At 32.1% G+C, this 25,139-nt stretch overlaps 2 protein-coding genes and 1 long non-coding RNA gene across 5 annotated transcripts; 2 read left to right on the forward strand and 1 right to left on the reverse strand.

The window, feature by feature from the left end:
• The first annotated feature begins 7,237 nt into the window (after positions 1-7,237).
• On the forward strand, positions 7,238-9,354 carry ALS3 (aluminum sensitive 3). Its single transcript, XM_083059253.1, has 3 exons — positions 7,238-8,000; positions 8,265-8,510; positions 8,921-9,354. Exons 1-3 carry the CDS (start codon positions 7,626-7,628, stop codon positions 9,230-9,232), a joined length of 933 nt encoding a protein of 310 aa, XP_082915379.1. The 5' UTR covers positions 7,238-7,625; the 3' UTR covers positions 9,233-9,354.
• Positions 9,355-11,895: 2,541 nt separating this feature from the next.
• LOC109796102 (uncharacterized) lies at positions 11,896-19,432 on the forward strand. Its single transcript, XM_020355736.3, has 4 exons — positions 11,896-12,054; positions 12,155-12,330; positions 18,033-18,234; positions 18,970-19,432. Exons 1-4 carry the CDS (start codon positions 11,997-11,999, stop codon positions 19,194-19,196), a joined length of 663 nt encoding a protein of 220 aa, XP_020211325.1. The 5' UTR covers positions 11,896-11,996; the 3' UTR covers positions 19,197-19,432.
• Positions 19,433-21,138: 1,706 nt separating this feature from the next.
• LOC109796902 (uncharacterized) lies at positions 21,139-23,640 on the reverse strand. Of its 3 annotated transcripts, XR_002239677.3 has the most exons (3): positions 23,129-23,340; positions 22,711-22,850; positions 21,139-22,359 (listed from the first exon to the last, which is right to left on the reverse strand). It is a non-coding gene; the product is annotated as an uncharacterized LOC109796902 (long non-coding RNA). The 3 variants fall into 3 exon arrangements; XR_002239676.3 differs by having other exon boundaries at positions 21,139-21,696; positions 22,711-23,640; XR_002239675.3 differs by having other exon boundaries at positions 22,711-23,640.
• Positions 23,641-25,139: the final 1,499 nt, after the last annotated feature.

Here is a 25,139-nt window from a genome sequence, read left to right on the forward strand (position 1 = left end):
AACTTTGAATCAAATCATTTTTTTTTCTTTTGCACACAAACAAATATTTTTTCCTTCGAAATTTATTTTCAATTCATAAATTTCACACCTTTGTCTTATACATTTAAACGCTTTTTAAAATCAAATCAAGCTTATATCAAGTGCTTCTAAATAAAGTAAAAAATAAATAAATAATCCAACAATTAATACAACCACCACAAACAAAGATCAAAATCTTTTATCACTAAACCCTAGGAAAAAAAAAATCAAGTGATACATATAGCTAACAAACTTACCTCTATTCCCAGAATGAGAATTGTCTTCATCAAATGGAACACAAACAAACTCTTAAAGAATATTTTTGAAGTAAAATAAAATTATTATCAGAACAATAACAATGTAAAAGTGAGATAACATATACCCACAATAAAAGGCATTCAATAGTTACATTGTTGCATTTCTCGGACTTCAGCAAGTCGGGAAAACTTACACGGATCTTGTGTAGGGGGAAGAGATGGATACTTTCTTAAGTCAAAAACGAGAAGCCTTGGAACAAGATAGTACTTTGACCACAAGCTACTAAGGGTGTTCAAATCTAATCCAATCATTTTTTTTTTAAAAGCATACAAAATAATAAATAAATAAAAGTCAAAAATTGTTGAAAGCCGAATTTAAACTATTTTATTTAAATCTTAAACTCTAAACCCTAAACCCTAAACGTTCTTTATCCATCTAAACTTTTGTTAGTATTTTTTTTTGCTGTCAAGTAAAAAATAATCTATCATTTTGCTTGTCTAACGTTATACACATAGGAACACCTAAGATTGTTGTATCGTTTGTTGTCAAATAAAAAGAAAATAATGTTTTAAAAATAATGTCTAATATCTAGAGTTAAACATCTTATAATAGGAAATTAAAATGTCGGCAAAGATTATAGATAAAAATCAAATCATCTAATTCAATTTAAATTGTATCTTATTGAATTTGGATTGAATTGAATTATATTTAAGAAAACAATCTAACTAAAGCAAACGAATGAAACCGCATATTGTTTTAATATTTAGATTAGATTATTTTATGTCTCAAAATCGATCCAAACAGATATACCAAAATCTCTGTGAGCTACTACAATAATGATAGGAGGAGAAAGGTTCTGAAGGAAAGAAAAGAATGAATGAAAGTAGTAACAAATTAAGAATTAAAAATTGAAACTGATGTCAAGAGTGACGTATTGCTAAAATTGCTTTATATTTTTTAATAGGAATAAAATAATAGTGTGATCTCTCACTCACATTTTGTTTTGGTACAAAATACAAATATACGATACCTTTCTTTCTTTATTATGGTAAAGAAGAAGTACCACATGAGATGACGATGACATCACATGTGCCCGTACTGTACCTAAGCCACGCGGATAACTATGAACGTGGACACATCTCTTATAAGTTATAATCAAAACATCATGTCATACACCCACGAATATCGCCATAAACTGTTATTTTCTCTCTTTAGAATGGTATCAACTAGTTTTTAATTTAATTTAATATGACACTTTATGTTTAGGAATGTTGTTAGGACCATATTCTTTAATACAATACCGTTAATAGCTTTTTTATTAGCTAAAAGTTATTGAAGGTATTAAATAGAGTGTAAGATTTACCAATTTTGTATTTTTTTAATAAACTTTAACTAATTATAAAGTTTAAGTTCTAAATTATGTTAGAGAATATTCCTGACGCTTCTTTTGTGTTAATTATCTAAATTCTCCTGCATGATCCTAGTGAGTGATATTGCAGTCAACTATAAAACTCGTTGCCTTCTTAATTAAAATAAAAATAATAATTTTAATAGATTTAAATATGTTCTTAAATTTTATAAAATAAGTAAGTTTTAGTTTTGCTCTTTATAAAAACAATAATTTCATCTTTTTAAATATTAAAAATATTATTTTTAATCCTTATAAAATATTTGTTAGTTTATAAAAAAAATTAATTTCAATCTTTATAAAATATTTTTTTTATTTTTATCTCTCTAAAATCTAAAATTAATATTTTAATCCTATTGATGATTTTAAGATAAATAAATAATATTTATTTTAAAGAGTTATAAAAATAAATAGATGGATTACACACTAACATAATATTATAAACAGAAGTAAATAATATTTTAGGTAATCACTTAAACAAATAAGTAATTAAAAATGATTATATAATAATAAAAAAATCTAAACTTTTGAAAAATAAAAATATTTTTTTTATTGAAATTCCAAACTAAAATCAAATTCAAGTCATTTAAATATTATTAATGAAGTTACAGTAAATTTATTAGGTTTATATAACAATTATTTTTATACAATTTATAATTCCTTAACAATGTTAAAAAATAAAAAATAAAAAATTATCGAACCTTTTCACTAACATGCGCCGTTCCAAACCGATTTCGAACAACAGGACAGGGTCCAACTACCATCGTTATCCTCGGTCGTTCGTGCGTTTGTTTCACATAACCGATTATTCTTTTCTTTTGAAATTTAGATTTCAAAAGAAAAAGAAAGATAACTTTTATTTGAAAACTAAGAAAAATAGTAAATAATATATACATTTTTTTTGGTAAACAAATAATATATACAATTAACAGTATAACAAAGTTGGCAAAAAAAAAATTTATTCAATCACGAATAACATGTAAAAAAATTATTCACTTTTATAATAACTTCGTTCAGGTAATATTATGATTTATGATTAATTAATATTTGAAAAATTACATTATAAAAAATAAGAAAATAAAAATTTTAAATTTATATTAAACATATTATTTGAAAAATGTAGAAAATATTTATTAATCTAAAACAACCTTTTAATAAATTTAGTTAGTGATATCATTCAAATTTAAATATTGTAACTTTGTTCTCTCTTCTTTTCACGCGAAAAAGTTCTGAATACTCTCCCAAAAGCTTTTGTCATATCACTTTTTGACATATTAGGTTATTTTTCAACTTATTTTCTTAACTAAGGAATGTGTAAAAAATAATATATATGTGGTGTTCAAATTTAGAAATGCTTGGGAATGTGTTATGGCAACAGGTGAGCACAACATGTTAGAAAAAAATTATCTTCATTTTTAGTCAACTTAAAATTTTGATAGCTTTATTAAGTAAACTCTTGATTGAGACTAAATAATGAGACAAAACCAACCAGTCCAACATAATGAATTATATTGATAATATTTTTTTGACACATTTTTAATATATTTGCAATTTTATTGTAATTTATATAAAAAAACGTAAATTTTAATGGATTCTACTTTTTATTTAATGAACTCAACTCATAATTTAATAATATTAATTAATAATAATAAAATATTTTAAAATGTGTTATTAACTGTTCTCCGATATAATATTTCAATCTTAATATATGATTATATTATTTATATAAAAAGATATAAATAAATAGATAGATATTGTATAATACAAAATATAAAATTTAAATTGAGATATATTTTAAAATAAATAACACCATTATAAGTAAAACATCTATGAAATAAAAACATATATATTATTAATTTATAATTATTGAAAATTAAATTTTATTCTTTAAAATAATACATGCATATTTAAAATGTAATTATGTAAATTGTATGATTGTTTATTTAATCTTATTAAATAAATGATTTATATGATTTATTGTTTTAATATTTTAAAACTTTAAGAATTAAAGAATTCTTATGAATTTAGTTGATTATGAGTTGTTGTAAGTTGAGGTCATTATTTGATGAGTTTAGGAAAATGTATAAATTTTCTTAAGACGAGTTTAGGCGAAGGTATAGGTTTCCAAAGGAAACCGTTCTTTCTTTTGACTTCATATGTAGATTGCTCAAACCTTTCCACTAAAGCTTAGATTGTGTTGTTGAGCAGTGATTCAAAGCTTTAAAGTGGAGCATCAAGAGTCAGGGTTGTCATGCAAAGAAAGTTCGAAAGATTATGTTCTTCATCATTCTTCCTTCTTCTTCCTCTTTCCTTGGTGATTTAAGGTAAGGAAAACTTGTAGATCAATTATTGTTGTGTTATATGTACTAACTGTTGTTTGAATTTATCTATACTTGGTCGTATTGTTGAATTGAGAGATGAAGGACCTTGTTACTTAGTGTTTGTTGTTATTGATAGAAGGAGAAGAAAACTGATTATTATGAATTCTTGTTGGTTACATGTTGAAATTTTGTAGCATTTTAGTTGCTTATAATGTATAAGTGTTGTTTTGTGAGTTTTATGTTGGATTGGAAGGAGTTTTAGGTTAATTTCTCCAAATCATGATTCAACAGAGTGTAAAAATCACTTTTCACGTTGAGCACAACTTCATGGTGTCGAGTGTGATCAAATTAGTGTCTCTTTGCCTCATCGGCGAGCATGCGATAAGTAGCACTATATATGAGTCAGTTAGAAGTCCTTTGACTTGGTTACGTTGAGTGTGGGAGAGGAAATTCAGGCATGCTTTTATTAGGAGCTTTCTACCTTGATAACATTGGACGCTAGTTAAGTAGCGTCAAACATGGGTAAGGTAGAAGCTCTATGCTTTGGTGACACTAAACACAAGTTTAGTAGTGTTAGAGGTGGCTTCCATAGAGGTTCTTTGTATCATTTTCGTCGAGTGCAAGAGGCACTACTAGAAAATTATTATTCTACGTCGGCAATTTTACATCGGTTATATGAAAACCGATGTAAAAAATAAACGCGGTGGCACTTTCGTAATTAAATGTAAAAGGTTGGGATATTTACATCGGTTTTAAAGGCGACCGATGTAAATGTTCAATATTCTACGTCGGTTTCTAATTAAAGGATGTAGTATTCACGTTGAACTTGTACATTCTCCCGCAACACTGAACCTCGACATCACTCAAACTCAAAACCCCACAACCTCAATATTCATCTCCCAAACTTAGCATCTTCAACGGAGAGTTCCCTCGTCAGTCCATTCTTTGAAGATTCCTTGAAGAGGCGGGTTTGGTCACCTCGCGAGGGATTGCGTGCGCGGAGGGAACGCTGGCGGCGGCGGCGGAGGTGGTGGAGCGAGCGGATCTTGCTTGAGGTGTGGCGGATTTGGACACATGGAGAGGGATTGCGCCACCGCGAAGGGAGGCAGCGGCGGCGGAGCGGGCGGTGGTGGGGTTGTTTTCGGTGCAGGGAGGTTGGGCATTTGGCTAGGGATTGTAGTGTTGAAGGAGGGAGGTTCGGTGGTGGTGGTGGCGGTGGGGTTTGGTCGTGGGGGTGGTGGGGTTTAGTCACCTCGCGAGGGATTGCGTGCACGGAGGGAACGTTGGCGGCGGCCGCGGAGGTGGTGGAGCGAGCGGATCTTGCTTGAGGTGTGGCAGATTTGGACACATGGCGAGGGATTGCGCCACCGCGAAGGGAGGCAGCGGCGGCGGAGCGGGCAGTGGTGGGGGTTGTTTTCGGTGCGGGGAGGTTGGGCATTTGGCTAGGGATTGCGGTGTTGAAGGAGGGAAGTTCGGTGGTGGTGGTGGTGGTAACGGTGGTCGTGGTGGTGGCGGTGGGGTTTGGTCGTGGGGGTGGTGGTGGGGTTTGGTCGTGGTGGTGGTGGTGGGGTTTGGTCGTGGTGGTGGCGGTGGGGTTTGGTGGTGGTGGTGGTAACGGTGGTCTAAAAAAATAATTAATTTTTTTTTAAATTCACATCTACATCTACATCGGTTTTCTGACAACCGATGTAGATTTGAACGCAAATCTACATCGGTTTGTTCTACATCAGTTTTATGACCGATGTAAATTAGCTTCCAGAACCGATGTAGAACAGTGTTTTTGTAGTAGTGAGGTTGGCATTAGGTGTGAGTGAGCCTGAAGCTCTTTGGCTCACCAATGCCAAGCATAATGTGAGTGGTGCCAAGCGCAAGTTGATCACATCAGGCTTAAGTATATTGAATGAAAATGAGTAACATGTTTAATGTTGTGTTGTAAATGTATGAAAAGTATGTTGTTGTGTAGTATGGGGTTGGAATATGCATGAATTATCTTGTAGTCTTGAAATTCATTGATGAGATGTATGATGCATGTAGTTGTATTGTGTTGTGAACTTAGAACTAGAGAAGAAATATTTTAAAAAGTTGAAATATCTCATTGTGTGATTATGTATTGTGCTACTTTGAGAGTCCAACTATTGAAAAACCTTTCGTGATTATGGTTTTCTCTTGAAATGAAGTGTTAGGTATCTTATAAGTCCTTAGTTGATATCGTTTAGGGATTAGGTCGATCCATATTGGTGTTGAAGCGGCCAATCTGAGCAAAGTATGAAAATGTGTGTGGTATCGTGGGGATAATTAGCAGTTGTACCCATAAGTGGCTTGGTTAATGCATGTTAATGTCGTGGAGAACTCATACCTAAGTTATTATTTTTGATGATGAGTACCAGACTTTCCTAGTCTAGTTAGCGAAATCCGAGGAATCATATTGTATTGTGGATTAATATCCCAATTTTATGTTGATCTAGCAAGTCCAAAAACTCGTGTTGTTAAGTTGGTTCGGTAGGGTTAAGCCACTTACATTATTCACCTATGTTATAAAAGATCTCTTAGTTGAAATGTGTGACGATACATTATGATGTTATGTTGTCATGTTGTAGTGTTGTTTAAGTTGTTGAGTTATGAATTATTGTGTTGTTATATTACTATGTTGTTCAATTGTGTTGTATGATAAAGTAGTGTTGTTATTTACCAAGCTGATATGTTGACTAGTGTAAGTTTAAATAATAATATATTGTGAAGTTAAGAAGTTGTATTAATATGTTGTCCTATGTTGGTAGTTGGCTCTTAAATTGATGATATGTGTTGTTAATTAAGTTGATTAATATAGTTAATTATTATTCCTAAGCAACTATTTTCTTGATTACGAGTTTTTCCTTGCATTTTCTTTCTTGTTGAATTATAATGATCATATTATTATGAGAACAAAGCTAGATTAGGTAAGAAGGCGAGCAAGATCTTTTGGATGTAACGCTGGAGATGACAATGTTTTTGTTTAATGTTACTCTAATGTAGTTTATGAATAGTAGATGCTTGATCGACATGAGGGTCTTTATATTTTAATATTTATATTAAATGTATATTTATATATGTGTACAAAGTTTTATTATAACCTTATAAAGGGGTTTTATTTTTTCAAGTCAAATTGGTATAAATCATTTTTTTTACACTATATATATCGGATCATTACATAATTTATATATATATATATATATATATATATATAACATAATTTAAAATTGTCCCCAAAATACAATTAATTCTATTTCTAAAATTTAAAACCTTCAATGACAAATTAGTGTGCAAGACAACTCATGCACATTATTGTATCATATATGTAGTTCTAAATTTGTCGTGTATTTTTAGTTTCGACTTATAATTACGTAAGACTGAAAATTCCCGTTTATAAAAAAGAATGATAAATTTAGAATAACATTAAGATGGTGAGAACAGGGAATTGTTATGCTGCGAGTCCATGCATATATATACAATAATTTGTCCAGGCTATAATAGTACTAGTTGTAATTATGAATAATTAACGGTTGATAAGTAAAGCAAGAAAATGCCAAAATAGTGCTGAATCTGCTGCTGTGTCACGCAACTATTACTCAGACTCACTCCACATGGTGACTCTCATTCTGGGGGAGGTCGTTTCTGCCTTGGTTTGCCCTTCACATAAACAACGCATGTATCATCCATTATCCATCACTATGTCCATGGAATCCTTCTTCTTCAAGACCATGCTTGTTCATGACAACTACACGCTGGATTGGTCATGGATGATGGAGTTCCTGAAGGGCATGGTGAAGCCAGTGGCTGCCACCGCCGTCGTGATTCTCGCCGTCTCCTTGTCCTTCTACCAGAAACTTGGTCTTGAGTTAGAGATGGTTGTTGCCATTCTCAGGGCATTTATTCAACTCTCTATCATTGGCTTTGTGCTGCAGTTCATTTTCAACCAAGACAACGCTGGATGGATCCTTCTAGCATACCTTTTCATGGTCACTCTTCATTCCTTATTCAAACTTTATTTTTCAGTTTTTAATTCAATTTATGCTGCTTCTGTTGGCTAATTATTATCCGGCCTGTGGATTAATTTCCATTACTAAGTTGTTAATCTGAATAGTATAATTTCTTTAAATAAGATTTTTGATTTTGAGTATGTTGCAGATTAAAAAAAAAAAAGATTAAAATCTTTTGATAGAAGTTAGTGTTGAATAGATTTTTGTACTTGGTGAACAAAAAAAACAATATTTCCTTTGCAGGTATCAGTTGCTGGTTACACTGCGGGTGAGCGTGCGAAACATGTTCCTCGCGGAAAGTATGTGGCTGGGGTTTCTATTCTGACGGGAACTGCGGTGACGATGTTGGTGCTGGTGGCGCTGAGCGTGTTCCCTTTCACTCCCAGATATATCATACCTGTCGCAGGTATGATGGTTGGGAACTCCATGACAGTTACCGGTGTTACCATGAAAAGACTTCGAGATGACATCAAAACACAAATGAACTTGGTATGTATGTCGTGTTCGTATTCATGTAATAATAATAATAATAAATAAATAAATAATACAGTTAGAAGTTAGAAGCTTGCAAGTTTGTTACTGCGCTGAGATGAGATCTGCACATGTTTGAGCAGATCCACTCACGCAAGAAACCAAAAAAATAAAATAAAGTCAATGCAAAATATCCAATTCTTTTATTTGCAGCCACACAAACTTAAGAATAATTCCTTTATCATTTAAAAAGTTATTGATTTGGCAGTGGCGTATGAATGACATGATATATTATGTCACATTATTGTTAATGAGGTTAACATATCATGTTAGTGTAGTTGATACATCATGTTGACAAATAATGAATGACATTGAAATAATGAATGAGAAAATATTTAGTTGTTAATGATGAATTTGTGTTAATGCAGGTTGAGACGGCATTGGCTCTTGGGGCAACCCCGCGACAAGCAACGCATGAGCAAGTGAAAAGGGCTCTGATTTTGGCTCTTTCTCCGGTGGTGGACAACACCAAAACGGTGGGACTAATATCCCTTCCTGGGGCAATGACTGGTCTTATTATGGGAGGGGCGTCCCCGTTGGAAGCCATTCAACTGCAGATAGTGGTGATGAATATGATGATAGGTGCAGCAACTATTAGTAGCATAATGGCTACATATCTCTGTTGGCCAGCATTCTTCACCAAGGCCTACCAATTGGAAACCAAAGTCTTCTCAACTTGATTCCATCTAACATGAATGAATCATTATTATTGGATTTCATAAAATTCATTTTTCAGTAGTTAAAGGTAATGATTAGATGTGTATCTAAAATGATTTTAATTATAATTTTTATATTACTAGTATATATTGTGATAAATACATTATTATGCAAATCAAAATCGCTTTAAACTCTTCAAATCGAAACAAAAAGTAATAGGGTGTTTATATGTCATTATTATTGGATTGCGGTCGTGAAATATAACCAATTCAATTCTCAAAAACATGGAAGCACATACTTAGCTTCGTGGTTTATGCACATCACGTTTATCAAAATGAGGAAAGGTTATAAATATTCTACTTTAAAGAATAAATTAATATTAATTGTTAATGAGAAAATGGTTCATATACAACAAATCATAAATATTGAAATGCAATTATTCATTTTTTATTAATAACTAAAATTACTTATTTTACTCTTATACTATTAGGAAAAAATTCAAATCTCACATCGACTAGAGATTAGACAATTACTTAGTATATAAGTAAAAAATAACTCTCACTTTATAAGTTAATTTTGTAGAGTTGAGTCAAATTCATATATTCTAAGATGGTATTAGAATTATCTATATTTATTTTAAATGGATCATCTACCATTGATACATGCACCATGAACATGATGTATTTAAAAAAAAAACTCAAGTCCTGTCAATCATTAAAAAGGGTCATCCATAGATTAGGCAATTAATAATATAGTTAGGCTCAAATCCTCCTTATAAATCGATTTTGTAGAATTGAGTTAGGGTTAAAACCACTCTGAAACACACAAGAAACAAATTCTTATAATCTTCATGTACGTATAGGATCCAAGCTGAGAATTTCAGAAAATTTATTCAGCTCCAATTGTACATGAGCCGGTTCTTTTTAATTACTAAATTGTATATTTTAGAATGATTAATGAGTAAATTTGTTTCTCAATCAAATTTCGATTTTAAAAAGAAAGTCATAAAAGTTCTCTAGCTAGGTTGCATTGGTTTGATTTATATTTCAACATGGTAATTAAAAGTTGCATCTAATTTAAGATGCTTTTATATATGTTTTTTAAAAAATAGTTTTTTATCTTATTTTACAGAAGTTATTATTTTCAGCTCATAAAAGAAATTACTGATATTAGATTTTGTTTTACATTTATACTTTCACAAATTAATACTTGATAAATTAATAAAGTCTCTAGATTATTTGTTTTCGATCATAACTAGCACTAATTAATTTTTTTTATCAACTTTAAAATACTGTATAGATAAAATATATGGACGAAAAAAATAATTTTAATTAATTAATAAGAAAATGATTCTTAGAGTGACCTTTATATAAATCTAAAGCTCCATCAATATTAAAAGTTAATATTTTCTAAAAGTAGAAATATAATTAGGATAATTTAGTAAAAGATAAAACGTAGGTAAATTTTTTTTATATGCGATTGATGTTATTTTCAATTAAAGTTAGAGTTTTATTATGTTGATAAGTATAAATATATATAATGATAAAAATTGTATTAAATATAAGTGTATAATATCGAAATAAAAATTTAATTTTAATTAAAAAATATCACTAATTACACTTAAATAACTATATCTAAATTTTATCTTTTAATAAAATGTAAGCTGAATATATTTTATTTATAAATTAAATTTAAGTCAATGTCATTTCTAACTCTTCTTATCGCATTTAATGTTTTGGATATCATGTCCTTGAATTACAATAATTTGTACATGATTAATTCCAAAGGGATTGACTATCCTCAATAAGATTTTTAATGATACTTTTTTATCATGATATATTGTTTTAAACATTCACCATTTTTATATTAAGCCAACAATCAATAAAAATTTAATATAATTGGTAAATAGTGATTTATTTTAAATTTATTATCAAAAAGCTTGATTCTTAATTATGTAAATAAAAAAAATATTAAAACAGATAAAACTTATTTCAATAATATCTTCTTCTTTTAACAAAAAAAGAAAAAAGAAAAAACAGTAACTCATACAATAACTGAGATCATCAAACATTTTTCCAAACTAATGAATATTTTCTTCAAAAGTTGCTTCTTTTAAGTTCCTTAAGGACACTTTATGTGAATTCCTTAAGGCTATTTTGTTCTTTAAACAAATTTTGCAGTGACATAAGTAATTAGTTAGTCTCTTATTGAACATTTATATATATATAACAAATTAAACATTTGTATAGCTTAAAATTAATTTAATACACTTTAATTGTTTAAAAACTCTTTGCTAATTTCTGTAAAGTTAAACTTATTAAAAAAAAAGTTGATTTATCTTACTTTTATTTTCTCCTTTATAAATACTTGCTGAGAATTTTAATTAAATAAAATGAAACTCATATATATAATCAAACTTATTTATTCAATTTAGACAAATTTGAGCTGAAATAAATAACTTAACTCCTTTGTCTGCCCACCCAAGAGGCCAAGACTGTATTTAACCTGAAGAGTATTCTAGGTAATTATTAATTAATAATAATAGTAAAAAAAGTAATCCTAAAAGCTATGCTATGAGTGTTTCCTTTTACCTATTATCTTCCTTCCAGAAATAATGACGTGGCGGAATCTTTTGTGCTGTGTTGGTACGCTAAGCAATGCGATAATTTGGTTGGAACAACGCACCGGACCAGACCGTAACCAATAAATAAAGCAGTTGCTACCCTTGAACGCTGTCGTTTAACCTTGGCGCAAATCTCACTTCAGTTCTTTCTCCTTAATCGATCAATGTCCATGTCTCCACATCCGCGCAATTTTCTTCTTCTTTTCTTCACATACTTTCCAGGTTTATTCTCAATTTTTCCTTTATTCGTTTATTTATTTAGTTTTTGTGAAATCCAACGTAACGCATAGTTCATGACATATAATAACTGTTGGAAGCACAGGATTGATCATTTGTGCCGACGTGACGCTGAGCTCGATTGAGATCTTCACAACCCACGAGTGGCTAAAACCCACTCCAGATGTTTATTTTTCATGCAAAGGGGACAACAAAATCCACTTGCCTGATATCAAAAAAGCGCATGTCTTTTATTCTTTCAAGGGTGAAGAGTCTTGGCAGGTTCCTCCTTCGCCCCTTTTCTTTTTAACCTTTTCCTCAACTATTTATGATTTCGGAGTTATTGATAACGTCACCTGTACTGTATTTAACTGGAAAGGGAGATTGCACTAAGCAATTCCCTGAGCTAGGATGCATCCTATAATACCTCTATGTACTGCTAAAACTACACAAACATAACTTATTGGTAGCTATTCAGTTATCTTGAGCTGGTTGGGTAGTTATTTGGTTATGATGCATTGCTTAATCATCTTTTAGATCGGGTAAACACCCCCACCCCCTGAGTGCCTTAGTGACGAAAATTGCCCTCGAGAAGAAATGGGTTAGAGATGATGAAGTGCCCCAACTTGTGTTTTCTAGCAAAACAAATGACAAACAAGCTCGTGATGTTTGGTTTATTTGTGAAACATTGGGTTGGCAACGATGTCTAATCACTAATGCACTTTGGTTGGTAATATAGAACCAAGGTGCAAGTACATTCAGCCTTCTGATCATAAAGTAGAGGAGCCACTGAAGCTCACATTTAGTGGAAGTGGGGTCTCTGTACTCTGTTTAGAAGTAGGGGGAGACAGTTGGCTGCTTCGTAGTGCGCCAAGAAATGAGAGGCGAACTAAGTAAGGAACACAGTCCTGAGATTGATTGACAATAGTCCAAGCAACCAGCCCAAACAGCATATGAAACCAAAAAATTGTGAAGTAAAACACCTAGGGAAGAATAAACCTCACCCTAGGCGGCCCTTCAGATATTTGAGAACCCTACAAGCAGCTTGGTTGTGAACCAAAGTTGGATGGAAAAGAAGTTAGCTCAGCTTTTAACTAATATGATAGAAAGATTTAAGAAAGATTGAATAGATGAAAAAGAATTTAAGCATGAGCCTTTCTGTTTTATTGAGTAATCCTCCTAATCAAGACAACCAGAGAAATACAATGAGGTATTCAAGAGACCTCTATTCTCGTAGCAACTTCTGAGTAACTGCCTACCCCTATTACCTCCCTTTTGTTCACTATTTAAAGACTATTCAGTTACAATGCCCCCCCCCCCCCCCCCCACACACACACACACCTAATATGCCTTGTGTACACTCTCCTAACCATTGGTATCCTATCGATACTCCCTCCTAAAACTTTCACCTTGTCCTCAAGGTGAAAATCTGGAAAGTGATGTTGCATATTTTAAATTATTTCCCATGAATTGTCACAATCAAGGAGCTAAGCCCACATCCCAAACAATTTCCTCGTTCTCTCCATCACCATCTTCCATAATCATGATCTTAAGCATTTTTTTTTTGCATACATGTGTTGGCAAATACTTCTTATTACATGTAAAACAAAGACCTTTCCTCATCTTTTCATGATACTCCTCTCTTCTGCACTTGCTCTGTGTTGTATTCCCTCCTTGTTTCATCCATCAACTGATTGAAGCCTACAAAATCCATTGTATGCATGCGACCTTCTATTGGTTAACTTGTTTGACTTCCTCCACCTTGATTATGGAATTTGGGTACCGTGTTGTTAATATCGACTCTTCTTGTCGCTGATCCCATTCCTTTCATCAATCAATAATGCATGTCCATCATCTCCTTCAATGAAGATGACCTATTAATCCTTACCACTGCTCAAATCTCCTCCTTGAGACCATTGACAAAAACCCCACTCAGGTGGTCTAGCTGGTTGATCTTTAATGGGCCTGCTAATACCTCAAATTTCCTCATATTTCCCTCATTGTGCCTTCTTGCTTCAAGCCTTGGAGGATTTCAAATGAATTCTTCACCATTGTCATTGAAATCTTTTCAAGATTGCTTCTTCAATCTCCCATCATGTAAGATTCTCGGTGCAAGATTTCCACCATTGTAACCAAGAAAGTGCCTCCCTTTCCATTGCCACCTGAATGACTTCCATTTGTTCATTGACATTTCTTAGGTGAAAGTACTTCTCGATTCGTCCAATCCAACTTGGTGCATCTTCTCCTTCGAAAATGCGTAATTCCATTTTTTTTTGAATTTTTTCATAATCTTTGAATTCGTTTGTATGAAATTGGAATTGTTGTTGCCTCCTTGGTTCAAGTTCTCCCCATGCGCATTTCCTCCAAGATTAGCACTATTGTCATGGGTTGCCCATTTGCCCTTGGACTAGGGTTTACCTTCGCAATTACCCAACATCTCACGTTTCACAAATTCTTTGTAACAGTCGATCTTCCATTTGTTGCAGCGAAGCTTGTGTTCTTCCCTCCAATTCATGAAGTTCCCGATCCAACACTTCAATTCTTGCATCCATCTTCTAGCGAACCATCAATTTTGTGGCTGAATCGTTCTGCTCAAATACCAGTTGATAGGTTCCAACTAATATGATAGAAAGATTTAAGAAAGATTGACCAGATGAAAAAGAATTTAAGCATAAGCCTTTATGTATTATTAAGTAATCCTCCTGATCAAGACAACCAGAGAAATACAATGAGGTATTCGAGAGACCTCTACTCTCCTAACAACTTTTGAATAATTGCCTACCCCTACTAACACCTTTCCGTTCACTATTTAAAGACTATTCGGTTACAAATGTGTTCCCCCTCTATGCCTTGTGTACACTACACATTCTTAACCATTGGTTCCCTATCATGGCAAGATAAAGCTATCTCCCTATGAGATGTCTATAGGATGGAACACCTTCACAAGGTTTTCCTTCATCTTGATGTAGCTTAATGGATGAATCAAATGGTGTTTGAACTGGCTTGGATTGTAAGTGACTAGATTTAGAAACAAGGTCCAAATAATATTTGCTCGCACAAAGTGAAATGCCTTGTTTGGACTAAGCAATGTCCAAACCAAGGAAATACTTGGGTAGTCCCAAATCCTTAATCTTAAAAGGTGAGTCAAAGACAGACTTGATGTGTTGGAACTCTGTCAAAGAATTTCCAACACAGACGATATCATCTACATAAGCTAGAAGTGTCTTGCAATAAGTACCATAAGTCTTGACAAAGAAGGAATGGTTATAGGCTTCCTAAGTATATCCATGTGGAAATAACATTGAGGTCAACTTTTCATACCATTTATGGCTAGCCTGCTTTAGCTGATAAAGGGATTTCAACAATTTGCAGACCTGATTGGGCTTGGTAGAGTTGACACCTTGAGGAACAAGCATCTTGACATCTTGCAAAGTATTGTTTACATCCGACTAATGTAAATGCTAACTATGGATGGATGCTAGTGCCAAAATCATGTGAACATTTTTCAACTTTGCAAGCATGGAGAATGTATCAAACTAATCCATCCCTTCAACCTAATTGTAACTTTCGGCCACAAGTTGAGCTTTGAGTTGCTCAATAGATCCATCAGCTCAATCCTTATTTTATATCTCCTGCTTGATGCTTTATTTTATATCCCCATTTGCTATCAACAGCTATCACATGAAGAGGAAGATTAACTAGTCCCAAGTCCCTTTGCTCTCTAAAATTGCAAGCTCAACCTATATAGACTGATTCCAGCACTCTTATTCACTTCCCTCGGCATAGGATTATGGTTCAACATGGGTGGTAATTGAAAGAGAAAAACAACAATGGGAAAGGGAGAATTTAGCACTGGGAACATGACTAGAAAGAGATGGACTACACTTATGGAACAAGAATTTGCCATATCAGTTGAGGAGCTGCTTATGTACTCAACAAAGTGAAGTGGCTGGTGTCTTGGCCTGAGTCAATCTTCGTGGTGGAGGTTCAGCCAGTGCAATGTTAGGTAACTCAGAAGATTCAACTGCTACACTATTAGTATTGGAGGGGAGCTTGTGTGTGGTTGTACAAAGTGATATTCCCAAGTATGAAGGGAGGGGATTACAATGTCAACCTTTTAGGACAAGCTATTTTTCTGGAAAATCACACTGCAGAATATAGAAGACTTCTTTGCTATTCAAATCTAGCAACAGATATTCCTTTGTTCCCATTTTGCAAGCTAGAAAGTTTGGTATGATGTTCTACCCACATTAAGTATATGTTGCTGTTTCTTTTCAGTTCTCCCATTTTGTTGGGGAGATTCAACAAAAGATGTTTGGTGAATTATTCTTTTATATGCATAAAACTGATGTATCATACATTCAGGCCCATTATCTGTACCAATCAATTTCACTCATGCATCATGTTGAGTTTCAGCCATAACAACAAAGTTCCAAATATGTTGCTGGCCTGCTGTACTTCAGCTTTGGATTTCAACAGCAAAATGCATACAAATCTTCTGAAAGCATCCAATACAGTCAAGAAATGTGTGTCCATGAATAGATGCAATGGAAAAGTATGAAGGGTCCCCATGTATCAAAATGTAGCAGTTGTAGCATTTGCTACAGGCTGAATACCTTTCCCATAATTTAGTTGGAAAGCATGCCTTCTATAGCATGTTTAAATGGTTTGTCCAGTTTTCCCACAGTTTGTACAAACCTTGTTTGAGTTTCTTCCACTTTAGTTGCTATTTGCTCCTGTAGTCCTCTTCATCAACCTTGTGGCTTGAGTATCACCTGCACTGACCAGAACCTTTGACTCATCAAGATTAGCTAGATTTTTTTGCCTTTATTGCTGCAATACCATGGAAAAAACTCCACTATGTTGTGGAAGTGGATCCGTTTTACCTCAGAATTGGTTACTCAATCCTGTGAAGAACTGGATGACGTTATCTTGAAGTCAAAACATGTGTACAGGAACATAAAATCAAAAGAAATACAAGTTGGAACTGGTCTATAGCGCTATCAAGTTCCTCCCATAGAACCTTCAACTCTGAAAAATTCAATCACTGACATCAAGCCTTGCTTCAAGTTCAATCCATTTATCTGTTGCTGAAGAGCAGATATGAGAACTAGATTGCCTGAGAGAATCATATTCTCATGTCCTTCCACACTTCAATTGCATTCTCTATAAAATAAAATAAAAAGATGCTTTGTGCTATATGAGGTGAAACCAAATTCATGATCCAAGAACGGATCAGATTATTACTTCTCTCCTATGATTGATAACATAGATCTGCCTCCAATTGAACCTCAATACTCCCATCAACAGATCTGAATTAGTTCTTCCCATTCGATGCTCTTTGCATTGATCTGGTTTCTGACCCAGGCTTCATTAGTTTGCTCCACTTAATGGGGGAATCACCACAACAGATGCTTAATCACTTGGATGAACATAGTAATGACATAATGCATTCTATGAGGATCAATGATTCCATTGCTATTTGCATTGTTGCTAGTGTTTGATGAACTTGAGTGAGTTGCGATCCATGTCATCATAAAGTGATCAGAGAAAAGAGGAGTGACTAAACCAAAGGATTTATAATTCTCATTATTCAGCAAAATGTCACTTGTACAGTATTTATATGGATATGGACTATTGCAGTATGCAATTGCCTGAGCTAAGCTGCATCCTATAATAGCTCTAAGTACAGTTAAAATTACAGAAAAGTAACTGCTAGGTAGTTGTTCAGTCATGTTGCACTTTTCAGGTAGTTATTTGGTTATGATGAGCTGGTGTGCATCTTTTAGCACAGGTAACAAAATGGTTTGTGATAAATTGGTTATGATCATCTGATTATATCATATATTTATATCTATATTACTTACCAAAGTAAAACAGCTATCTTGTGAACTTGAAACCTGAAAGCTTTGTCATTAAATTCAAGTGGCTTTATATTTGTAATTAGAAGTGTTAACTACTGAGATTTTGCTTTGTGGGTCCAGCCTTTGACTAATTTCACAGGTAAAAAGTGCAAGCGCTGTGGATTCTATGAGCAAGATAAAATTCTTTCAGATGATGTGTTTGACGAATGGGAACTGTGTCCTTCTGATTTTACTGCCCCTGATGGAAGATACATTCACTTCAAGGAAAAAGAATTCAATGCTAGTCTTCTGTGCCCAGAGTGCTTGTCTTTTTATGCTGGTGGTGAGTTTCTTGCAACCTTAGTTCTTCCCGCTATTGTGCTATTAGACTTTGCAGACAATTTTGTGAAAGAAGTGAGTCTTGTGACATATATGATGCCAATGCAACAATCATAAACTCATCAAAATTCAAAAGTAATCAGTTTCAACTTTGATGAATGGTTTTTTATTCTCTAATACGGTGTTTATGACTCAGTTTTTCAATTATGGCAAAAGAGAGAAAGTAACCTCAATTATCTGTTGTATATTGTGTTGGGGTTTCTTGTTCTTGATGAACTGTGTATTGAAATTAAGTATAGCGGATAATCTAGTTAAGAATCTAAAGGAAATAAAAAGTTATCCCGACTTTTTTCCCGTAACCAACTGAAGAAGGATTAAATGGTATTAATTGAACACAAGGTGCATATGATTATCTATCTTAAACTCAAAATTTGTATGCCAAGTATCTTCAATATTATTATTATCTGTGATCTGATCACACCTAGTGGGATAAGGTTTGATTATTATTGATAGTATTACCTTTTATCAAAAGTCTTTTTTCCTTCAATGTTGATCCATTTTGTCCTTGTGGATCTGCGAATTACTGATATTGCTCGAATCAAGTTTGTTCCACTTCCTTGCCCTTCTGAGATAACCTTCCATGTTGTTTTCCAAATTATTTTTCTCATTTATGCTTGCATCTTTACTTATTTACTCGCTAATCTCCACAATTTTATGTTTGCAAAAAATGTGTGTGTAGTTTCTGTCTCAGCACCTGCTGCCGTGAAACATAAGAAAAAAGGACTGAATGTGGCAGTTATTGTTTTGCTAAGTGTTTTGATCTCAACTGTATTGATTCTGGGAATGGTGGGTGCATACAAGTTTTGGCAAAAGAAGAAAAGGGAGCAAGATCAGGCTCGGTTTTTGAAGCTATTTGAAGACACAGATGACATTGAGGATGAGCTCGGCCTTGGCACTATAATATGACACAGCAAACAAAGTCCCTCCTGTACAGTAGATTTACCTCACAATTTTGTTTTTGAAAATGGATGAGAAAATATTTTTTTAGTTGGAAGTGGAACTTACACGATAAGATAGTTTATAAGATATTGCTCATGTTACCTGTACATATACACATATATATGTGGCTGTTTTATTCAACACTTGAAGCAGATGAAAATTTTGTGAAATGGGAATGAAGAGAACAGGGCGTTTGATCTTTAGATTGGCAATATGCTTTATGAACACATGATCTTCTGCACTTTGCACAATTCTTGAAGACCCTTGAAAATCAACTTATACTATGTTACATTTTATCACGTCCATTTTAATCTTTAAAAGAAAACGTGCAAGATAATCTTTAAAGTTTTCATCATGCAAAATGATTCATACGATTAATGTTCACTCCAAAATTGTCAAATATTAGTGTTCGTAGCTATGTGAAATTTTGACAGAACACTTGACTGGCATGTGACAATTTTTGTCCATTTTAGGTCGGATGTCCTTCTAAAACATCCTGCTTATTTTGAGATATAGAGAGGGAAAAAAATTGCAGGCGAGTGATGGAATTTGCCACCTCAACGTCAAACATAAGTCTTCAAAACACTTGCGGGATGTACACGACTTCTTGGTTATCAATTTTGCGACGTTATAAAAACAGTTACAGAAGTACTTCTGCTTCTTGTATTCTAAAAATGTTTACAAATTCAAATTTTATATAAAGTAAAAAATATTTTAATTTGATCATAAAAAATAAATAAATAAACTACCTATTATTAAAAAAACAATTATATATTTTTCAAAAATTCTAAGGAACCATTTCTTTAAATTTTCTACTTTTAATTTTAATTGTAAAATATGATTTTAATTTTATTCCATTTTAAAAATGTTATAAATGATATAAAAAAAATACTATAACTTACACATATTTAAAAACTAGAAATAAATTAAAAATAAAATCATATGTTGTAAGATAAATATTAACCAATGGTTTTAGAACATTGGTTATCAATAATAAATTTATTTTAAAAAGTATTGATGAACATGCAACATGATTTCCGAATAACTTTCCATTATTCATTCACTTCTTTACAACACCATTTAGCAAAAACTATACCTTTTATAACCCAGTGAAACCAAATAAAAACAAATAAATAAAGTATGAATAAAAATACAGTATACTTCATTAAAAATAGTTAATTTTGTAGTGACATTGCCAACAAAAAAAAAAAATAATTACTATACTCTAAGAAATCAAAGATCATTTGAATTAAAATAATTAAAGATAATAAATACTCTAAATTGTAAATTATGATAATTAAATTTTTTTAAGAACATAATTCAATTAAGTAGTATAATTATTTTATCATTACTTATGTAAATAAAATAATTATATTAATTTATTTTAATCTTTCATATATGAAAAATATGATATTCTTACTTTTTAGTTCAACAATTCGCCTTCAATATCCCACTTCTTAAAAATATGTATCATTTATTTATATAAATACTTATAATTTCCTTTTAATACATTATTTTTGCATTTAAAGATGAAATCAAGGTTTGTTAAGTTGTGATATATTAAAAAATAGTCAAAATGAATTAAAATATAAAAATAACAATTAAAAATATATTATAGATGTCTAAATAAATTTAACTATAATATTAAAAAATAATTTTCACAGAAAATTGATGAATCGAAAAGTAAAATAAGATTATTAAAGACAATTGTTCATAATATGCTAAAAATTAAAAATAATATATATATATATATAATCATAAGAAACTATAATATTTATATAAAACAATAAATATTTTTTGATTCATATTATGTTGATCTAATTAACATAGTTAACAAAATTAAGAAAAAAAATAGAAAAACCTTTAGATCTTTATCATTGGAATTAAAAGGATTCAAAACATGCCAGAATTAAATTTCTCACAATAATTCCTATTGGTTTAAATTATGGCAACAGTTGAAATAAATTCATGCACTTCATATTCTAGGTAAGCCAAGCCACACATGTTGCTTGACCAGAAAGAATCTGAAAAATAGCACACATAAAATCGTTCTTCATAAGCAATTGTCACAAAATTAAGCTGCAGTGCATTTTATAAACAAAGCAGGATACAAATTGGGCCACATCCACGTCCTGACTTCATTAAGGTGACTGTGAGTGGCGGTGGTTGTCATCATCCTCATCAATGGGGCTCCTATCATCATCCTTTGGGCTACGGCTAGGCCCATTAGCTTTAGGGCTATCAAAGCCGCCCTCGTCAGGGTCCCTCTAGGACCATCACTGTAGTCAGACCTGTCTTGCTGCTGCCGAGTGAGCAACCTATGATTACCAGGATATGTCTGTGGGCTGCTTTGGTCTGTGCTTCCTTATCTTGGAGGCTTTAGGACTGTCATCTATCCTCTCAAACTGGCCTTCGTTCTCTTCTGTAGCTTCTATCCCTGCTTCAGCCACGACGAGGAGAACGTGACCTGCTAAATTCATGTTCAAAAGATGTCAGGAACATGCCAATAAAGTAACACAAAAAATCTTACCATCATTTACAACTGAATTCCTCCGAGCATATGTTAAAAACCACCTTGTAGCAAAAGCATGAGGAGAAATTGAAAAGCAAAATAAATAAACAAAGACAACGAAAAGGTGGCAACTTCCAACAAAGGTGAAATCATGCTTCATAATTCATATCCACATCTCCAACTCTCTAGAAATGGTTTCCAGAAATAGAATGGCCATCATTACTTAATTACTGGAACTATATGATACATCGTCCCACAAAGAGGAACTAAACACCAGTTTGTGATTGTTGTCATTTCCATAAAAAAAAAACATGTAATAACATTACAGAAAAAATCGCCAAAGTCAACACTTGATAGGAATTTCCATCAATTCTACCAAGGCCAACCTTCCAACAAAGACCTCCAAGTTTAGCCAAAACCCCAAAACCTTCAACAAGATCGTTCAAGTTAAAACATGACACTTAGACAATTTGGTTCTCACGCATAACATGACAAATAACCAATATAAATCCAAGTTCAAAAGAAAGCTCGGAAAAAACCTGTATATCATCCCCCAACTTTCAGCATAAAACATCCCAGCTCCTTGTCAATGTACTCAATATAGATGAATCGAAGAGGCTTGACAATTCCATACATAAATTAACACAGATCAAATAACTTTAGACATTAAAGCAATGGGACACGGCAACGGAAAAAATCCTTCCGACGCTAAGCAAATAATGACCTACTAATAAAAATAAAGTATTTCAACCAAATAGACACACGGCAAAGCATGATATGAAAAAAAAAATCATGAAAAATATTATAAAAAAACACAACCAACAACAACAACAAGAAGAAGCTTCTTTACAAGCAAATAACATATTTTTTTTCTTGGAAAAGGATGAGATTGTATATATAGAGCAATAATTGAGATTGTTCTGAACAATTTAGAAGGATAAGGATTGATGAGAAGAAAAGGGGAATTACCTTCCATATCTGCTAAAGACACACTCCAGATCACGGGAACGAGTCCTCAAAGACCAGCGTCCAACATAGAGACGGGTACTACCATATTTATCATCATAGCAAGGCATCGTTGATTTCTTCTAACTCTACAAAATTAAGAACTGAAATTTCGAATTTAATTAAGGAAGAGGCTTAACGTAGACCCTTTCTCTCAACGATGACAAACAATTAATCGTGCAAACATAACAAATATACAATAAAATTGAAATACACAAGAACGGATAGAGAATAAATGATGAGTCGGAGACAAGAAACAAATCAAGAAAATATTGAATCGGGAATTGGCAAGATTAGAGGACAGGTAGATTGATGTAAAGAGAGAACAAAAAGAGAATCGAATCAAATTGAAATCTAAGAAAAGTGGGAAGAGAAGATTTACCTGGAAGTGGATTGGTGTTTCTCCCAAAACCTAACCCTTTCAAGTTTCAAAGTAGATCTTCTTCTCTTTTAATTTATCACCTTTTTCTTATTTTTAACATACCTCCTTTCTGTTTCAATTTTTATATGCATCATTCTATTTTTTTTTATTTCTTATTTTAATAAATAATTTTAATTCTTTTAATTTTTACGTTATTTTCTTTTTTTCACTTATCACATGTACTTAAATCGTAAAATTAGTGCACAATAACATCATAAATATATACAATTTTTTCAATAATTTTTGTTAATCTAGATATACATTTTTTTTCCTATGCTTCTTTTTTACGCTTCCAAAAACATTAATATCAAATTTTGTTATAGAAAAGATATTCAAAAAGCTTTTTAAAATTATATTTTTTACATATTTTTAAAAAATACTTTTCAGAACATTAAATTTAATATTTCATAAATTATTTTACAAAAGTATGCAAAATAACACTTTTTTAAACCCTAAATACTATAATTAGTATTCTAGAAAAGCAATTTTTCATAAGTTTTAGAAAGTATTTTCCAAAATACTAAATTTAGTATTTTGAAAAATATTTTTTAGAAGTATATAAAATTACACACTTCTAAAAAGTACTTTCTAGATCACTAATTTTAATATTTCAGAAAGCACTTTTTACGATAGTAAAATTAATGTTTCGAATTGTACTTTGTAGAAGAAAATACTTAGATTGATTTCTCAAGTTTCGTCACTTTAATTCTAAAGTCTAGTATTTTTGTCAAGATAAAATAATTTGGATAAAAATCTATCACAACATTATTTTACAACACTAAATGTGTGTTTATACTTTATTCGGTTGGTCATTTCAACTACATAGATCAACAACACTTCTCATATTGTTCCACATAAATCCTCAATGGAACTACTTAAAACACACAACTCCTTTAGTATTTTATGTGTCTCAACACATGTCTATCCGTTTAACAACTTATAAAGATTATAAAGATTAAAAAGAAATTCAAACCAACGACACTATTCAGATATTTTTACAATTTTGCAAACACCAAATATATCCGGTTTCAGAACTGGTGGTTTTAGTTTTGTTTTGTTTGAAACTGGTTCAAAATGGTTTAAAGATGTTTTAACTTTTTTAAGATCGTGGCTTTTGTTTAAAACTAGTTTTTGGCAATCAAAAGAACCAGTTTTAAAACCAGTTTAGAATAAAATCCGGTTTGAGTTTAAAACTGGTTTGAAACCGATTTTAGAACCAGTTTGAAACAAAAACGCTTTTAGAACCGTTTTGGAACAAAAACCAGTATTCAAAACAGTTTGGGGGAAAAAATCGTTTTGAAACAAAACCGATTTTTGAACCAGTTTGAGTGCATGTTTGTTTGAGCATTTCATAATATATTTTCACAATTCTGTCTTAAACGTGAAAATTAAAACTATTTGCTTCCAATTTGACGTGAAAAATCACGTTATTAACACCGAATCAAACACGCTATGAATCAAAACCAAATTTAGACCATGTTTGGAACAAAACCAGTTTTTGAATAAGCTTGGGTTGAAACCAATTTTCAAACAGGTTTGAAACGAAACCAGTTTAAACCGGATTTGAATGGAACTGTTTTAAACCGGTTATGCCACCAAATTAGACAGCAGCTTGGAACAAAACAAACAGTTTATCAAAAACCATTACAAAAATGGTTTAAAATAGCATTAAAAATATTTTCACTACTATCCTGATTGATTTTGCCTTTTATCTAACACAAGATTCAGCATTAAGAAACTGGTTAGAAACAAAAACGATTTTGAAACCGGTTTAGAACAAAAGAGATTTATAACCGAGTTAGGACCAATACTGAAAACCGGCTTTGAACCATGTTTGGCAACAAAAGTTTAGAAAATAGCTTTAATTAAAAAAATAGTTTGTCAAAAACCCTTTTTCCCCAAATTAGATTTCTAAAAGCTGGCTTACAAACAAGTTTGAAACAACTGATTTCTCAAACCGGTTATTAAAAAC

Source organism: Cajanus cajan, chromosome 6 (genome assembly GCF_000230855.2).
Source record: "Cajanus cajan strain Asha chromosome 6, NIPB_CcT2T_4, whole genome shotgun sequence".
NCBI classification, from domain to species: domain Eukaryota; kingdom Viridiplantae; phylum Streptophyta; class Magnoliopsida; order Fabales; family Fabaceae; genus Cajanus; species Cajanus cajan.